The sequence below is a fragment of the Thermobia domestica genome, chromosome 17 (assembly GCF_964235325.1).
Source record: "Thermobia domestica chromosome 17, izTheDome1.hap1.1, whole genome shotgun sequence".
NCBI lineage: Eukaryota > Metazoa > Arthropoda > Insecta > Zygentoma > Lepismatidae > Thermobia > Thermobia domestica.
Window position 1 is genome coordinate 136,372,137 of NC_137470.1, and position 19,335 is coordinate 136,391,471.

Here is a 19,335-nt window from a genome sequence, read left to right on the forward strand (position 1 = left end):
AAGGGGTAACGGGACTTTCTGGCCACTCTGTATAATTCATCGAGCACTATACAGTAGGGTGGAGCGAAAAAAATCAAAGTTGTGCAGTCAAATAGCACTAGGTACCAAAAGTTGTGTATTGACTTGTATAACATTCGTGAATTTTTTTCATAATTTTTGAACTTCATCTTCATTCACCGCAAGAGCCTTAAATGTTTTCAATTTTGATAAAAATTTGAGTTTTCTTGAAAATACTGAAAATTTTTTAAAGCTTCCCAATAAAATCGAACTAGGTGACAAAAGTTGCATTATGTGTAGATTGACTATAACATTCATGATTTTTAAAATAATTTGCATCTTCATCCCCCGCAAGGGCCTGAAATTTTGCAATTTTTATGGTATGTTCTAAGGCATATTCAAGATCATTTAGATGGCACAACAGTGGGTCCTCAGAAATTCTAGAGAACTATAGAAAAACGTTTAACCAATTGTAGGGAACTATCCCCTCTAATAATATGATTTGAGATGTGTTTTTTGGGGAGAAATGTGATAATTAGTGTCCGATTACCACAAAGGAAAGTGACACGAAATTGATGTCCCCAGAATAAGCCTCAAATATGCCCGCTTCCCAATGTTGAAGGCAACTCTGCTCACCTGATCCTCCAGAGCGTCGTTTTTCTACTTCATAAATATTTATGAAGATCGCTAAAAAAAAGGAGGGTATTACTCGTCCCCCCTCCCCCAATGTTGAAGACAGATATGCGCCGGTGATTGTGAGGATTTACCAATAGTTAATTTTCAAGCGATTGAAGATAAAAGACGTCAGAAACCTTAGCACTATGTGGGATATATGCAAAGCAATCTCTGCTGGTGAGTTTTCACCCAACTTTATATCAAGAAGTTCGGGAAAATTATTCTATGCCAGATGGATAACTACTGCCAATCATGGCCGTAACTTGTGGAAGGCAAGGGCAACTACCCCCCAGAGAAGCTCATAGCCGTTCGAGGGGGGCCCATTTTAAGACAATTTTTTTTTTTTACTCCATATACGATACGAACGTGAAATTATAAATGAAGCATGAAACAGGTTCACTACATTAGAGCTACATAAACAAAACATCACACAAAAGATACATAAAACAAAAATGCGTCGTGGGTCCATTTCAGTAAAAAATATCTACTATTAGGGGCCCTAGAAATAATATTTATTCGTTTGGCTTTGAAATTGGTCAATATTGTCCTCTTAATTAATTTGTTATGTATGGAACGGGTCCAGAGGCGTAACAAACGGCCCCGCAGACTTTGCCATGCGGGAGGGCCTACAGGCTCCGGGGGCCCATAAAGAGTAAGATGGAAAGAGGGGTCCCAAGAATTAGAAAAACAACTTTTCTAGGGGCCCAAATACGCGTATTAATACTTCCCTCCCAGAAAAAATCTAAGTTACGGCGCTGCTGCAAACAGAGTGCTTAGAGTGTACATAAGCACTACTAACCCATCTTCGAACTTGAAGGAGCTGGTTACACTCATCATGAAAGTGTATGCTCCGATGTGGTTCTACATTAAATGTAATCCTATTATCAAAGATGCTCCTGTGAACTTATATCGTACTATAGCCTTCTCACAGTACTTAAAAAATGAACTGAAGCTCATTGGAGCTAGGAAATTCATCTTAATGGTTTCTTCACGCATCCGGAGAATTTACTGGTATCTATGCTCGCCGGTGATCGAAAGCATATTCGAAAACTAGCTATGCGTAGAATCCTTGACACAAGGTCGAGAATCTCAAACCAAACACCTCCTGTACGTAAGTTCAATATTCCAGCAATACACTTTAGTGCTCAGGATTACACTGACCTAATCAACTGGAAAGAACGCGAAGTAACCGAGCTATCCCTGACGTGCCATTTGTTGGAGGAGGATCTACAGAAATGTGTAACCGTAGGCTCATCTGTCCTCCTGTCTTTTCCGTTTGCCATGTCGTACCCAAGCAATCGAGAAGTGCGTTAAAACTGTCACCGAAGCTTCGTCTGAAGTGTGTAACCGTCGTATGAAGGGTGTTTTAGCTCGAGATGGATTTATCGGAGTAATACTTTTGGATAGGTCAATTATGCCCACATTCGAAACAAAATCTGAATATAAACCAAAGAGTTAAAGAGATAATTTCCAAAGGTAGTGTGGATGGGCGGAGCTCTACATGCAGCCATCTCCTCGTAGTGAGTTCTGGGAACCAGCAAAAAGCTGCATATCAAAAATAAATTCAATGCAAAATTGTTAAATTTATATAATGTATCTTAATATTATGCTCAATGTATTTTAGATATTAGTGTGAAACCTCATTTTAAAACTAGTTGGAGGTAACGAAGACAAGGAAACAATATTTTTAAAATCATTGAAATTATACTAGTCACGCACAAGGCTTGACGTCTAGCAGATATTATCTCACAGTTCTTGAAAATTGTCAGTGTCTTCAATGACTTTTGAGATTCACCGTATACATTCCAAAATTTTAAGGTTCCTGCACGCAATAAGATAAAGCACGAAAATTATTTTAATACCATGGGTGTTATGGTAGTGAACACAATTCTTCCCTAAACAAGTGTGAAGTGATTTGGCGGATTTTAAAACTTTTATAATATTTTAAGTGAAATTTCAAAATTTACCATAAAAACTGCAGAATTTCAGGCCCTTGCGGGGAATGAAGATGCAAATTATTTTAAAAATCATGAACATTGTAGTTAATCTAGTCATTATGCAACTTTTGTCACCTAGTTCGATTTCATTGGGCAGCTTTAAAAAAATTTTTAATATTTTCAAAAAGTATCAAATTTTATGAAAATTATGAAAAAAATCACTACTGTTATACTAGTCAATACACAACCTTTGACGCCTAGTGCTATTTTGTTGGACAACTTTTAATAATCGACCCTCCATTTCGCTCCACCCTACTATATAGGTAACCATATATTAAGTATTACGTTCAGTGTAACTGAAAGGAAAATGCAATAGGAAAAAAAAAAAAAAAAAGACATGAAAGTCACTTAGGAAAGAAAGTTCATATGTTTGCTTACGTCTTTTAAAGCAAACGGATTACAAAGCGGAAACAGATGTTAATAATGCAAATGGTAAATCCCCACCAAATCAACTAATGATGTTTACTGACACAATTTATTATTTTTAATTATTATACACAAATTTCTGCTATATTTCGCTAAAACACACGGTCGCTAAAACACACACACAGTAAAAAAACAAACAGTCGCTTATTTTTCTAGATGTTCAGTTTTTTTCCTGGGTAGCCATTTTGTATAGCCGGGTAAGTCTATTTGGAATTTACAGAAGTTTGTGGGGCCACAGTGATTCACTGTTAGAGCGCTTATGTCTGGTGCGTCGGGACCTTGGTTCGATTCCCGGCCAAATAAGTTTGTGATGGACAGCATCGTGTTCGTTGGTTTTTCTAGGGGTATTCCTCCCATTTTTAATTCCACCAATTCTTCCATCATCATTCATTATTGCTTTGTTTATCGTTCCCCTTGGCCTACAGGACATAATAGTGGGATGTTAAACTAATAAATTTTACATAAGTTTGTGATAAACGCTGTAGCCCTGTTATTTTTTAAAATCTTAATTTCAAACAAAAAACATTTAATGAGAATTTAATTTGCATTTTATGTCCAGTGCACTTACAAGCTTAATACATTACAAATACCGTGATAAACTTGTTGAAGATTGAAGTTTGAAAAACGTATATTGTCACTTTTGAAGTTTTTTGATATGGGCCTTGTTATATACTATTACTTCAACATTAATTTGATAGGTGAGTCTCATCCTTTTTTATTATGAGTTTTCGAACATTGTGATTTTTCGAAAATTGACGATGTTCAACCTGAATTATTTCAAAAGAAACGCACTTTAAATATCTATCTCGGCTTTTTTATCTGGCAAAATCACAAGAAATGGTGCTCTTTGCAAACATGATAAAAATAGTGTTGTAAATTGAATAACCTTCTTTTTATCTTTTGTAAAACATTTACCGGAAAGGGGGCGCGGTGGCTCAGTGCTAGAGCGCACACCTCTGGTGCATGGGGTCCTTGGTTTGATCCCAGCTCGCGCCAGTTGCGCTTTGTGGTGGACTAACACCGTGTACGTGGGTTTTCTCGGGGTTCTCCAGTTTCCTCTTACTTTCTTCATTCCACCGTTTCCTTCATTTCTCATCATCATCGTTTCCTTTAGCTTAGCCGGCATAACTGTGTGGGACGTAAAGATTTCATCATTCATTTACCGCAAATCTTTGTCAAGTACAAAATAGGCTTATGCGCCTATACAAAACGCCCACCCAAAAAATGCCTGAGCATTAATAAAAATGAGAATGCTCGTTCTCTACTCTCTAAATATAGTACAACTTCGCGTACAGAAATTTTGTCAGGAAACTTTTAATCTGAAACTTTGTGATTTAAAATGGAGTGACCCAAATGCGGTTTGATGCATCTAGTCTCATTCACTGATATTTTGTCTTTTTTTTTTTTTTTTTCTTCGGAATTGAAAGCTTTTGACCATATGTTTATACAGTATTGTGTAAAATATTAAGTATGATAGATAAAAATAACTAGTAAGTTTCTCTATTACCCAAAAAAAATCCATTTTAATTTTAGTAAATCTTCATTATAAGTACCCAGTGCATTTACAAAATAGCTAATCAACTGTCTCAGTATTCACCTCCTTGAAGCTTAAATTAACATTTGATTGATCTGTTCCATGTACTTTTTTTTTTCTTAGTAGCAATCAGTTTTTCTTTCTTCCTTTTCTTCGCAAGTTTTACTAAATCCAAACCCAAACTCTGATGACCCGAGGTGGGAACAGAAAATCTCAACAGGAAATAATTTTACGTGCATATTCAGGGTGTCTATCGATCACGAAAGTCACAAAAAAGTCACGAAACCAGAAAGCGGTCATGAAAGTCAAGAAATTTAGCTTTTGAGTCACGATTTTTTTTATCTGTACAAATATAAATACAGATTGCAAAATTTTGTTCTGTAAAACGTCGAAATTCACCACCAAAAATGTCTATGGTCGGCTTTAGACGCTACCAAATCGCAAGCAAAGCATGCTTCTATCGCATGCATGAAAATTCGGCCTAATTCACACCCAAATTCGCACTTGAGAATATTACGAAATTTTATGGTTTGGTAAAGAAAAGGTGACGAAAAAGTCACGAAATTTCACTCTGAAATTTTACTAGACACCCTGAGATTGAGGTCAAGATACACCACTATGATAAGTTCAATAGAAATCAGATAAGTTCACCTGAGGACGTACGGTGTCTAATGAAAGACGAAAGAGTTACTTAGACTGTAAAAGAAAAGAAAGAGGGAGGAGAGCTACAATATAAACAGATAATTGAAGGATGGAAGAGATTGTAGTAAGACGCCAAAGAAAGCGCACGGTAAAAGAGTGTGGAAGGCTTTTTTAAGTGGAGAAAAGTGGAGCTCATATACAAAATAATGTGCTACTCCACTTACACAAAGTAATCAGATACGCTACGCCGATGTAACACAAACTTTGTGTAGCCTTCTGATCGACTCTTTCACAAATTCTCAAATGCCTATATAGTGTAAGTACAGGTACACTCATGTCCAAAATTAATGTCGCATGTCTATAAATATGTTGTAGGAATATAATTTGATAACGAATTCGCCCGGTATTTGTTATAATGTTAATATTTGTGTGATCGGCAAAGACATGCATGTGGAAAATTTCATGTCAAAAGAGCAGTAAATAAGAGCAATAAAACGAAAATAAAACTTTCTTGTTCATTCAACATCATTTTGTTTTACTCATTCTAATTTTCGTATTTATAATTCTTTTCCTATGAAATTTACCACAAATATACATTTCCCGATTATACACATAGTGTCAGTATTAAAAGTACCCTGCAAAATCATTATCAAATTATATTCTTACAAGAAGACAGTCATAGATATGCGACAGTCATTTTGGACATGAGTGTACATAATTGGTTTGTATGGGAGCACGGTGGCTTAGTGGTGGAACGCTTACCTCTAGTGTCTGAGGTCCCTGGTTCGATTACCGGCCAAGTAAATTTGTGGTGGACGACATCGTGTCCATGGGTTTTCTCGAGGTACTTCCGTTTCCTCCCACATCTCATTTCACTAACTCTTCCATTCATTATTCACTTGCCTTAATCATTGTCTCCCTTAGCCTAAAAGGCATAATCGTGGGACGTTAAACTGAAAGATTACATTTTCAGTTGGTTTCTCTGTATGTTGTAACAGAGTTTGAAGCGATATTTATCTCATCCACTAGTATGTTGTCACTTTTTCGAAAATCATAGTCTCCGACCATGTGTATACGTACTGGCTTTGCACATTATTTATCCTTCCCCCTGATACACTGTATATTTGTAACTAGAATCATTAGTTCTTCAATTTTTCTCTATGTATACTTAGTTGTCAGAAATACAAATTTTCAGTCGTTGCTTATTAAAGTTTATATTTCCGCATTCATTTTAGTAAACGAAGAGGTAGGGTGCGAGCACATTTGAAGACTACATGGCTTGTTGTTCCACGGGATAATTGGCCTCCAGTTGGCAAACCAGGTAATGCATTTTGTCCTTGCTTTTATTCGTACTACTGTTGTTCTATTAGGAAATGAGTGATGGGAACTGTAATATCTGCCCCTGTCATTAGATGTATTGCCAGTGATATAGAGAGCATCAAGGTTAATTTCAAAAGGTGGTGTGAGTCAGAGAAATTGGCTACTAAGAGTAAATCTCCGTCCTTATATTCATCCAGGAGAGTTCTCTCTAGAAATTCGTGAGTCAAAATAAAAATAACAAATACCATTAATATTCGAATGATGAAACAAAGTTGCCTGTTTTTGTCTGCCCTTGAAACTCACCTTTCATTCCACATTAACTTGAAGATTGCACACAGTGAGTACCTTGTAAATAATATCTCATACAGAATACCAACTCTCAAAGTAAGAAGAGCAAATTTATTGTGTAAGAACGGTGCAAAGAACTCTGTATTAAGCACCTTACTATCTTAATACCAGAAGACAGGACTCTTAGAAACTAGGGTTGTGTTACGTTTTTAGTACTTTTATGTTTTATCCTTTTATAACAGTTCATACACGGATTTTTTAAAATAAATAGTTATATTATATTTCATTATTACACAACCTAATCATTAAGGGGCCGCGGTGGCTCAGTGGTAGATCGTTCACCTTTGGTGCATGGGGTCCCGGGTTCAAACCCTGCTCCCGCCAAGTGAACTTTGTGGTGGACAAACACCGTGTGCGTGGGTTTCCTCGGGGTTCTCCCATTTCTTCCCACATTCTTCATTCCACCATTTCATTTATTGCTCATAATCACCGTCTCCTTTAGCCTAGCCGGCGTAAACGTGGGGCGTAAAACTCAAGAATTTCATTTTCATTTTTTCAACCTAATCATTAAGATGAGGGCTATTTTAGTGGTTTTACTTTCTTATATCTTACTTTATATGACTCAGTTTTAAACTATGAAATATTACAATTATCATCTTATATGGTAAAACTCTGAATTTTAAGCCTTTAAATTGTATTATGTACAAATATTCAACAACTTTGTACAGTGCTATACTTGGCAGACGCTGTTCTTAGCACTTTAAATATGTTATTAAATTAAATTATTAAAATTTTATTGATTTGTGTGTGTGTGTGTTTGTTCTGGTACTTTTTAAAGGTTCACGAATGATGATAAAACTTACGTAGATGCACGTTCTTAGAGGATGTTTAGATTTTAAGATAATAATAATAATAAATAAATAAATAATACCCTGGGTTCTCTGTTAGACTACAAAATTTATTTTGGTTACTAGAAATCAGGGGAAAAAAAAAGAGAGAGAGAGAGATTATGTGTAAAGGCAACGGGAAGCTTGTTCTCACATTTTTAAAAGTTGTTTGCAACACAGGTGATTGGACTGGTGCTACCAAAAGGATATACCAATCAGTTACTTCTGTTTTGACAATAATTTCGAAAGCGACAATCGAATGTAAGCCAAGCACTTGTTATCCTTACTTACCACCTATATATTTCTGCAAGCAATAAATTTCGAACCTGCACGGGGTTCATCTGCAGATTTTCGAAGGCATAAAGGAGGAAAAGAAAACAGATGTTAGAACTAAAACAAGACCTGTATAAATTTCTCTCACAAGTAGGCAGTTTCCCAAAAGTAATACTGCCTTGCCCTTTAAAGTTACCAGATTTAGAGTTGTCAACTTTCTCATTCCAGAAACATATTCTCATTGTTATTCAGCTCTGGTCTAGTGATTTCCTGTCAAAATTTAATCCAGAAGTTGGTTTATTTATTTAAATGAGTGACTCCGTAGCTAATCTCTTTGTATTATTATTATTGGATTTAAAAGCCCATCTGTTCAGTGAGTGATGAAATTGTTAAGTTCACATAAAATTCCCAGATTTGAAATAGAACATATCCCTTTCTGAAGTTCGTATAAAATAAAACAATTTTGAATTCGAAAGTAGGGTATATTTCCAGGAGGATGTCTTTTTCATGAATAATTCTTGGTGTCATTTATAGCCTATAATGTTCTTCATTAGTATAAACCGGAATTTTTTAAGAATCCTATTTGATATTTACTATAGGTTCCTGAATAATCTCTTTATTTAAAAATGAAATTCCGTTAACCTTATCCACCGTAAAATCAGGGGTACACGTGTAGTTTTGGCGCATCACATTTTAGAAGCGTAACAGGTAAAATTCAATATTTTGCATGAAAAGACATATTTATAAGGAACAGATTTCTGCACGCGACAGAGTTAAATACAAAGTAATACATCTGTACTTTACGTTTACAAGTGTATGGTTACTAGTGTAAAATCATTACAAGTACTTTACGACTTAAAAAATAAGTGAGTGCATATGATAGATAACTGTATTAGATACTATTTTTCCACCGGCAGTGTATTTCTGCACAGTGTACAGAATCTGTATTTTATGTTTACAAGTGGAGCGTTACTAATATGAAATCATGACGAGTGCTATTGAAATTCACATCGTTACCTAAATCCACTTCTTACCACTACCCTCGCTTGCGCACATACCCACCATCGCTGACGCGCCTGTTCCCTACGGACCCGCCCCACCAGCTTCGCTCTGCCCTGACTCGGTTAGATAGCATTCGGGTTTTTAGTGACCACCTAGCACAGATTGGTTTGTGTTTATTGAGCTGTAGTTTTTATGCTATACATCCGAAAGCCGTATTTATATGCAAATCGTAAAAGAGTTGTAATTTTTCAACAATTACTTCTGGCGACCCACTTAATTTTTATCTATGCCAAGTCAGGTATTTTCATGTCGCCCTGTGGAAACCTTTTAGAGGACAATTAAGAAGGAAATTACTGAAAGAATTTTAGTTTTTTAATTATTCTTTCTAGTGGTGTGCCAAAAGTAAACCTGTACGAAATCAAGATTGTAGCAAAGAAAGAAGAAGAGAAAAGAAATGATTTGAATTGTAAATGTATTAATATACGTGAAAGATAAATTCCACACCAAAATTCATAGAAAACCGTTTCCTGGTTATATATATATATATATATATACATATTTAATAAGCGCAACTTTTAAAAATGAAAGCGAATAGTTTGAAAAATTCTTGGAAAACAATGGAAAATAAAGAGAGAAATATATTCTTGATGTCGAAGAAAAAAGTGTTTCTCAAGAAAAGCTTATTGCAGTCTAGGAAATATGAAAAAAGAAGAAGAATTGATTCGTTTGATGAGTTTTTAACCCGTAAACAATAAGCTAAAAGGACGATCACGGGCCTCAGTTTGAATACTTCCGTGAAAACGAGACAGACATTTATAGAAACGCTTTAAGGGAACATAGGAGGGATTTCACAGACATGATGCGAAACAGTGAGATTTATCTAGTTCTGTGCTTCTATGAGAGAACTTATGAAGGGACTAAAAAAGGAGAAATGTATCAACCAGAATGAAAGAAATGTAAAAGCATGAGAGAAAAACAAAAAAACCTCCTTCGTGCCTAAACGGTTATGAAAGTCACTAAAACCATACTTATGTATTTTCTAGAATTGGAAGAGGTGAGCAAAACACCCTTAACCTTAGGAAGAGTTAGGTATTTTTGGGTTACATGAAACGCCAACGGGGGAGGAAGTCTGACGTTCCCAAGTTAAAGGTCATTATTTCTCACGGAAATTAGTTTATATTGTCTGAGGTTTCTAACTACAGTGCTGCCAACTATATGTGTGTAATTATTTAAGTTACAATTTTTTATTTAGGTCAGTAAATATGACTTGTTTATTGTATTTGTTTCTATAGAAAAAAAAACTATCATACAGATAGTATCATACTTCGTTATAATAACTTAGTACAGTCTAGTATGTTTGTAAAGGCGGCATCTAATCGCATTTCGGTGGTTGTACGGTAGAGTGGGGTAAAATGGGGAAGAGTGGGGTATATTTGAGTATTCCAATGAATTCATGGTTAACCTTTTATACTTTCCATCCCACTTATCCTTGGAAAATCGAAATTCTTTTAAATTTTCTTTCCGCAAAGAGATAGACAGTGTGAGGGACCTTCATTGGGCACTATGGGGGATGTCACCATAGGAGCAGAGTTGCCAACCCAACATAAAGTTACAATTTTTCTACTAGCACAACATCAGGTTTTCGCAACTGTGGAATGCACATGTAAAACGTAAGCAAACAAGCTACCACCTGTCTGTCAGTGTTGCAAACTAATACCACTACAGCAGCACGAATATTAACAAGATATCCACTGCAACAAACGTACCACAGCTTCCATTTATTCCATTTGCATCGCATTAATGTTTAAATCACTGTGTTCTGCATCAAAACCTGGCAGGTTTATTTCCACTTCGTTATCATCAAGCTCTCTACCTTCTATATGAGATTCATTGTAAATTTCTTGAAGTTCTTTCTCAATTTAACTTTGGCGAAGAGCACGATTTGCCATTGTTCCAATGCTGCTGCAGATTCCCACATACAGTCACAGTCACAGAATAACGAACTGACAAGTTCCTATCAAATATAGGTCTTCAGTCAGTGTTGCAGGCTGCTGCTTAGAAATTCTACGATTAAAAATATTTCATAACACTAGAGTTGCAACAGCATAGATCTTGCCCATCACTATTGGAATTAAGTGATTTTTTTTTTTTTTTTTTTTTTTTGGTATGTGTATATATAGACTGAGTGATTCTTTATAGGGTTTACAACTTCAATCAGTTTTAATTCTTTATTGAAACCACCACATTGTGCACACGCTATACATATTGTTGCTTTCTTACCTACATGTTTCGGACTTATAATTTTAATTAATAATTGTGTAATATAGTTATTGTTAGTTATTAATTATGCTGGTAATCATTAAGGTGGTCTACTTATGCTTAGTTTAGATCTACAATAATTGTTTCTTTCCAGGTATTTCCATGAAGTACGAAGGAACAAGAAATGGAATTCAGTGTTTTACGTTTGAACACAGCATTCATTATCAGCAGGTCGAATTGATGTTCCTGGAAGCGATTGATACCTTCAATCCTGATAATATTGTCGTATGTATTTTGATTTTTACATTTTATGTATACTGTCATACAGTGTTAATTCTTTCCTTTAAAATATGAGTCCAGAATTCACGTATTTACCTACAAATACTAGAGGTATGCGATATATCGAACAGTTTACTACGTGTATTGCCGGTAGTGGCTTTCGATATCCTTACGATGTTACACAAGGTCACCGTAAAAGGTGTAGTATATCTCATATGGAAAAACAGGAAAATAACACTGTAAACTCTTTCGCTAAAATGCTACATCGGATAGGGAGGAGGAAAGATAAGGACAAAACGTAAATAAAGAACAGGAAAATGTGTATAGCGTCCAAGTGGGCGCCATATTAAAGTATAGGGTCACATCAGGCTCGCGCACAGATATTTTTGTTGACTGAAGTTTGAGGGAGGGTTCCAATATTACAAGACAATATCAGTATGGTATTGAATTGATGTTATTCTGGACCCGAGTAGAGAATAAGTAGTTGTTGAATACTGCAACCTATATTCTCAGAAAAAGTGATAGAACTAGTTTTTTTTCTTATTTTTTATTTTATTTTATAACAAAAGAAAGAGTACGTACGTATCAGGTGTAAGATCAAATCTTTAGGTTACATCAATCGTTTCTCTGCTATACAAATATAGATCTATTAAGAAAATGTATGATTCTGTGCTCGAAGCTGAGAGGGTGGCAAGCTGAAAGAGCAGATAGAGTTTAGTGCAACCACATCACAATAGATATAAAACACCCTTTGTAGCTTTCCGGTATTTGCCATTCTTCCAGTTCACTTTACATCCTTAAATGCATTCATTGTCCAACCTTAAATACAAGGAAACTCTTATCTCCTCTTCGATTCGCAGCAGCAATCACCGAAATTTGTGCAGCGGTCATATTTCCCGTCCCAGAATCCATCTACTACCTGGATCAGTGACTGGAATCCTCAAGCTTCAACAACTCAGACAGGTTTTTGTTTATTTTGCAGAAATATTCAATTATTCTGTAAACATTTTTACTTTTTGGATCAAAAGATCCAATGTATTTCAATCGAAAATTTTCTTGTATGCCTTATATCTGGAGAACTACATATAGTGTAGCCAAACTCAAACTCCGTGCGATGTGCTTATTCCGTTGAAAATACGAAAACTCGATTTAGGAGCCATCCTAAGTTTTGTGGCCCCTAAATCCAAAAACTAATTATTGGCCAAGATCGCAATCTTTTGGCCCATTTTTGGTTTTCCTAATTCTCTTGTGTTTGTTTCTTTCACTTTCTCATAGTGACATGGAACAGGATTGAAATTTTAAATATATATACATATATATATATATATATATATATAATATGTACTCACAGATGCCCATTCCTTCAAGTTTTATGAACTTGTCCTCAGTAAACGTGTATCTACTTTTAAACTTCCTGAATATTTTTGTTCTCCAATAACCTTCTCATTCTCATGGTGTAACCTTTATTTAATTGTTCTAAATTATGCAGTTTTAAAAATTGAAATGAAAATGAAATGTAATCTTTAGGTTTTACGCCCCACGGGTATGCCGGCTAGGCTAAAGGAGACGATGGTGATAGAAATGAATGCAATATTGGAACAAATAAAGTGGGATTATACGGGATAATCCCGAGAAAACCCATGCACACGGTGTTTGTCCACCACAAAGTCAATTTGGCGCGAGCTGGGAACGAAACAGAGACCCCACGCACACCAGAGGTGAACGTTCTACCACTGAGCCACCGCGGTCCTTATGTAGGTGTAATGCAAGTTTGTAGTTGTCAAATAGTTTAACTGTATCTTTTTTTTTCACCCCAAAATTTTAATGAGCTTTCCATTTTCCCCCCGCATATTTGTGAATATTCCTTGCTTACCTAATTTTTCAGTTTAATAGTCATATTTTTTTTTTCAATATGTATACGTTCATTTTGTAACGATCACGTATCATTTAATTAGTCGCTTCTGTTAAACAATCACTCATATTTCTAGAGTAAAAAGTTGCTTGTCAAATTCTTAAATATCACACATTTGTGTAGTAGGGTTGCCAACTCAGGAAAATAAAATTACCGGCACCCTCTCAAAATTCCCTATGATATAGACCTAATTGTTCGAACTCATCCATGAGAAAAAATGTACTACAATGGACAAAAGTGTATTAGTACTTGTATTCTGCATATCCGTAGTATATAAGCTTGATAGATACGTTGCGCCAAAAATGATTGATTGATTGATTTTGAGTTTAACGTCCCGTTCAGCAGCGAGGCTATATGAGACGTGGACCTACTGATTAACGTGGAATCCGAACCACATGAGCTCCCGCCAGGAGCGCCAAAAATGAGAAACTGAAGTTGGTATTGATCATTTTACTAGTAATTGCCACTTTAAAATTATCGAAAAGGTTTATTAATCGTTACATGCCAACTTGGATTTACAAACTGAATTTTACTCTTTAAACTTATACTTCAGCTACAGGAAATTGCTTTAAGGAGTCCTAAGGAAGGAAGTTGGAAGTTTAAGGAAAGTTTTCATATGTATGTTTCTAGTGACGTGAAACTAAGCAATGTAACAAACGTTCTACTAACGAAATGCCTAAGAGTTATTTGCCAACAATCTATAGACAGTTTAAATTTATGTCTATACTAGTTGAATATACCCATGCTTCGCACGGGGGCTGTATTTGGAAGTCAACGCCTGTGGGAGTATCACCATTGATCTCAATGACCGGGAAAACTATGGATTGGATACTAATATCGGTCATTGTGGGCTACTTTTTAGATGTCTCTGATTCCCTCCCCCCCCCCGCTGGCTCCCGGCCTGCATGCAATTGTAATTAAATGTACAAGTCATCGCTAATGGAAGTGTCACCATTGATTTCAGCGACCACGAAAACTATGGATTTGACACTAATATCGGTCATTTTGGATTACTTTTATATGTGTCGGTATCTCAACTCCCCCCCCCCCTGTTGACCCCCGGCCCGGAGCCGAATAGCGTGAATTTGGAAGTTAATGCGATCGGAGTTTCACCATTGATTTCAACGACCGCGAAAACTATGAACTCGACACTAATATCGGTCATTTTCTACTACTTTCACATGTCCCGGTAACCCCTCCCCCCTGAGACCCCCCCTGGTTCGAATTTTGACAAAAACGTTTAACTCTGGTCTGGAGCCTGGACCAAGGTATTCATGAGTAAAATTTGGTAACTCTCGGTCAATTTGTCTGGTTCCCAAGCCGGTTCCGGTAAACGCCCCCCCCCTTCTGAGACCCCCCTGGTTCGAATTTTGACAAAAACGTTTTACTCTGGTCTGGAGCCTGGACCAAGGTACCCCTGACCAAAATTTGGTAACTCTTGGTCCACTCGTCTGGTCCCCAGGCCGCACACAGACAGACAGACAAACACACAAACAAACTCTTTATTTTATTTATATTAGATTTATGCCAGCCAATTATGACAAATTATGCACTTCTGTCTCTGTTATTGTAAACAATAAAATCTAATTATCAAATTTTTTATGTTAAATAAATAAAAAAACTGCCATAGATTAAAAAAGTATCGCTTTATGCATAATACAATCGAAATTTGTATTTGTAAAGACACTCTTAAAGAATTTCGATGTTTGATATTTTATTCTGGATTACAGATTTCAAAATACCGGTTACAAAGGGGCTGGTAAGAAGTTTCTACCGGTCACCGAGTTAATCAAAATAACAACAATATTTCCGACCAGGCCGGTGAAATACCGGCCAGTTGGCAACCTTATTGCGTAGTTCCTAGTTTTAAATAGGAACAAGTAAGTATGACCTTCAAGAAAGTCATGAAAAAATATTTAAGAAGAAAAGTTTTATCCAGTTATTAAAAACTTTCTGATTATAGTAAGCCTTGTTCTCCAACTACATTCGTTCGTGTGAACATATATTTATTCAACTACATCTTTCAGGTATATTTTCTAAATCTCCATAATTTCAGTATTTATACTCTTTCCATTACTGTATTATTTTCTTGCCTTTCTGTTTATCCTTCATACACTTCCATAACCTTTCTTTCTTTTCATCTAATGATGATTGATGATGTCTATACTATTGTCATATGATTTAGAGAATACAGTAACTCTCCGATGTCAGTATCTACTTGATGTAGACCTATAAAAAGGTAGTATTCCAGATAAAAGGTGAACTCCTTTAGAATAAGACACTGGTTAGCTAGCTTGTTATCGTGAAAAAAAAAAAAATCTGAAAAATGGGTGAAAGTGGTCATAGACACCTAACTGAGCAGGGATCGTCGTTTGCATTGGAAATAAACACGATAATGTTAGTATGAGAAGCAGTCAATAAATAGCGAGGCAGAGAATATTCTACAAAAACTATGGTATTTAGAAACATAAAGACGAGGCTAGGTGGTGGTACGTGTCCGGCAAGGAATGGTAAACGATAATAACTGTCCAGCGGCCGTGTCATGTCATTTCTTCTTTGAAAGCGACGCATAATGGAGGTGTCAAAAGTAGAACAGCGCGGTATTGTGCAATCTTTGACAGCAGAAGGTCTAGGAGGTCGTGAAATCCATCGTTGTATAAAAATAATTTATGATGAGTACTCTATATGCCACTCTCAAAAATTCAGGAGCGGAAATGTACTTCTGCGAACAACGAATGTCACTCAGGGATGACGAGTAGAGTAAAGCAGTGAAGCGTATTACAGACTAGCATGTGTTGCTAATGCTTCCATTGTAGTCCAGATCTGTCCCTATGTCGGGGGCAGCGATGGCTCAGTGGTAGAGCGTTCAATTCTGGTGCTAGGGGTCCCGGGTTCGATCTCAGCCCCCGCCAAGTGAACTTTGTGGTGGACAAACACCGTGTGTGTGGCTTTTCTCGGGGTTCTCCTGTTTCCTCCCACTTTCTTCATTCCACCATTTCATTCATTACTCATCATCACCGTCTCCTTTAGCCTAACCGACATAACCGTGGGACGTAAAACTCAAAGATTTCATTTCATTTTTCTGTCCGTATGTAACCTTCACATCTTGAATGAAAAAAAAAAGCCCTGCGGGGAAAGCAGTTTTAAATGGACGGTGTAGTAAAGGAGTGCGTGCACAATTGGTTCCAGCATCATCCAAAGGAATTTTACGAGTATGACATTGTGCGACTAGCGTCACAGTGGGATAAATGCCCTAACAATTTCTAAAATACTTTTGAGTTGAGTGCAAAACACTCTGTGCAATATCCTCTGCCTGATTATTCATTGACAGCTCTTCATATATTGTTAGAAATCCTGTGTTGAAAAACACCTTTGGGTAGGTGAAGCAGATGATGAGTGAATAACTTAAATCTTAATCTTACTAACCTAGGTAATGCTAATCTTGGAAATAAAATCTTTCAGTTTAACGTCCCACGATTATGCCCTTTAGTCTAAGGGAGACAATGATTAATGCAACTAAATGATGATGAAAGAATCGGTGGAATGAGAGTCAGGAGGAGATAGGAGTACCCCAAGAAAACCCTCGGACACGATGTTGTCCACCAGAAACTTACTTGGCCGGGTATCGAACCAGGGAACCTACGCACCAGAGGTAAGCGCTCTATCACTAACCCATCGTCCTCCCCCCTCCCCGAATGATAATATTGAGTGGACGGGTGTAACTGAGGATAAAATTCTGAGGCAAAATTATGTTTATGTTTTGATGGACATTCCTGGTTTCTTGTTTTATAGAATTAGTTGTAATGATGATGATGTTTGTTGAAATTTAGCTTTCCTTTCCGGCGCCGTCGCTATATAAGACGTGGACCTACAGTTTTAGATGTAATCCTAGCAACCGTCATGTGTTCAAATTTGTCTGCTCTCTCACTGGGAATCGAACCTGTTACCCCGTGCACTAAAAGCGCTCGCTAGCCTCTAGGCTAGCAGAAGAACGATATTTAATGACCTAGTGTTTCCAGTTTCATGTTTGAACGAAATGACACGGTATACTGATTGTAATGTTTTATTTATTGCAGGGAATAATCAACGCGCATCCTTATCATGTCAATGCACTAATGCAGGTATCTGATCTATGCAAGCTAAATGAGGACATGCAGATGGCTGCGGAGCTAGTTGAGAGAGCTCTGTATGGTCTCGAATGTGCCTTCCATCCTATGTTCAATATCGCTCAGGGAAACTGTCAATTGAGCTATAGGCGACAGGAGAACAGGTTGGTATTATCACAGTATACGTAGGAAATGGGGACGTAGGGTAAGTGAAGGTGTGTAAGGCTAAACCAGTCTACATATTGCAGTGATTTGTTTTGTAGAATTTAATTATAAGTTTGGTATTTGAACTAAATTTTTTTACAAAATAAAGTTTTATGTGAAAATTTATATTTAAAGTTTTTCTAAGTATTTTACAGCTTATAAAATGTATTTTTTAGTGTGGGAAAGATTTGTGTCACTTAAGGTGGCCTTTGATTTATATGTTATATGTTTTATCCCAGAGAGGAATAGATTTTTGTTTTTTTGCAACCTCTGGCCAAGATACAGATTCATTAACCTTCAATCTCGTTGCGATCTATTTGCAACAGTCTGTGCTAATTTCAAAACTTTTTACATGGTTATAAACATTTTACATTAAACGGCCGGCAGCATTAAGACAATAGGTGATCCTTTCGTCCTCAGAAACTCAAGCAATTCAATTATTTTGCCCTGTCGTTCAGGTAGTTTCACACTATGTATTTAAGGGAGAATTTAAAGAAATGAAATTATAATACTTGTAATTGTGAATGGCGCCTGAAATTTCTAATTTTAGAACTCACTTTGCAATTTGTTTTGAAATATTGAATTTAAATATTACTTTGAAGAGATTATTTTTGTTTTTCATGTATGAATGTGTTGGAAATAGGATTGGGTAAGAAGTGCTTAAAAATATGTGAATGTCCGTTATGTAGTTAAAGAAACAGTCTGTGCAAATAAGAGACAGAATTACTATGAACGTATAAGTTGATGTGAATTATTATGAAGATACTTTGCATATTAAATATGTAATATCTGTGGAGTGACAAAGCTGAATTGTGTTAAGTAAAGTTTGCACTGGGCCCAGAGTAATAACAAAGAGGTATAGAGGAAAGCAAGTATTTATTGTATATACAATAAGATGGAACATAGTTGCTAAGAAGATGAGATATATTGCTCTATTGTTTGGATCAGTTATAACCAGGGTTGGCTGGTTTAAACCAAGGTGGTTTAAACCATGGTTTAAACCATAAAACAAAAAATGTTCGCAAAAGTGTAAGTGTTTGTAAAATCTTGATGAACACACATTTATGGATTATCACGTTTCACTCCCGTATATTATTCGTATTATATTCAGACCTAAATTCCCCATTCATTACTCAAAAAGATTATACTACAAAAGCAACTTTTTTTTTTTTTTTTAAGTTTATAAATGTTTATTTTGTGATTTTTTGTAGTTGTTATTATTGTTATGTAATTGCAGTCGAAGAAAAATTCTAAATATTGTTTCGTTTCAATGTTTACTATTGATAAAATACATCGAAAATGTCGTACTTTTTGTATGTGGGGGGGGGGGGGTCATACAGACCCCACGAGAGGCATTTAGTGAAATGAGAAGTATCTTTGGTATCTATTTATGTATAAATGAGTCTGAGCCAAAGTGGACTCAAATAATTCGTATCTTTATTCACTTTTCTTATTGATATGCAGATTAAGTCGGTGTATTTCTTTAATTTGGACCAATAACTAACTTGAACTAAATTAGTTCTTCTGTACTCCG

General features: G+C 36.1%; 1 protein-coding gene across 2 annotated transcripts in view; it reads left to right on the forward strand.

Moving 5' to 3' along the window:
- The window catches only part of Nulp1 (Nuclear localized protein 1), an 82,685-nt gene that overhangs the window by 19,581 nt on the left and 43,769 nt on the right, over positions 1–19,335 (forward strand). For both annotated transcript variants that reach the window (XM_081744315.1, XM_081744314.1), the window contains exons 4-6: positions 6,507–6,592; positions 11,455–11,585; positions 17,568–17,761. In XM_081744315.1, coding sequence (XP_081600441.1) covers positions 6,507–6,592; positions 11,455–11,585; positions 17,568–17,761 — 411 coding nt within the window. The remainder of the gene's footprint in view (positions 1–6,506; positions 6,593–11,454; positions 11,586–17,567; positions 17,762–19,335) is intronic.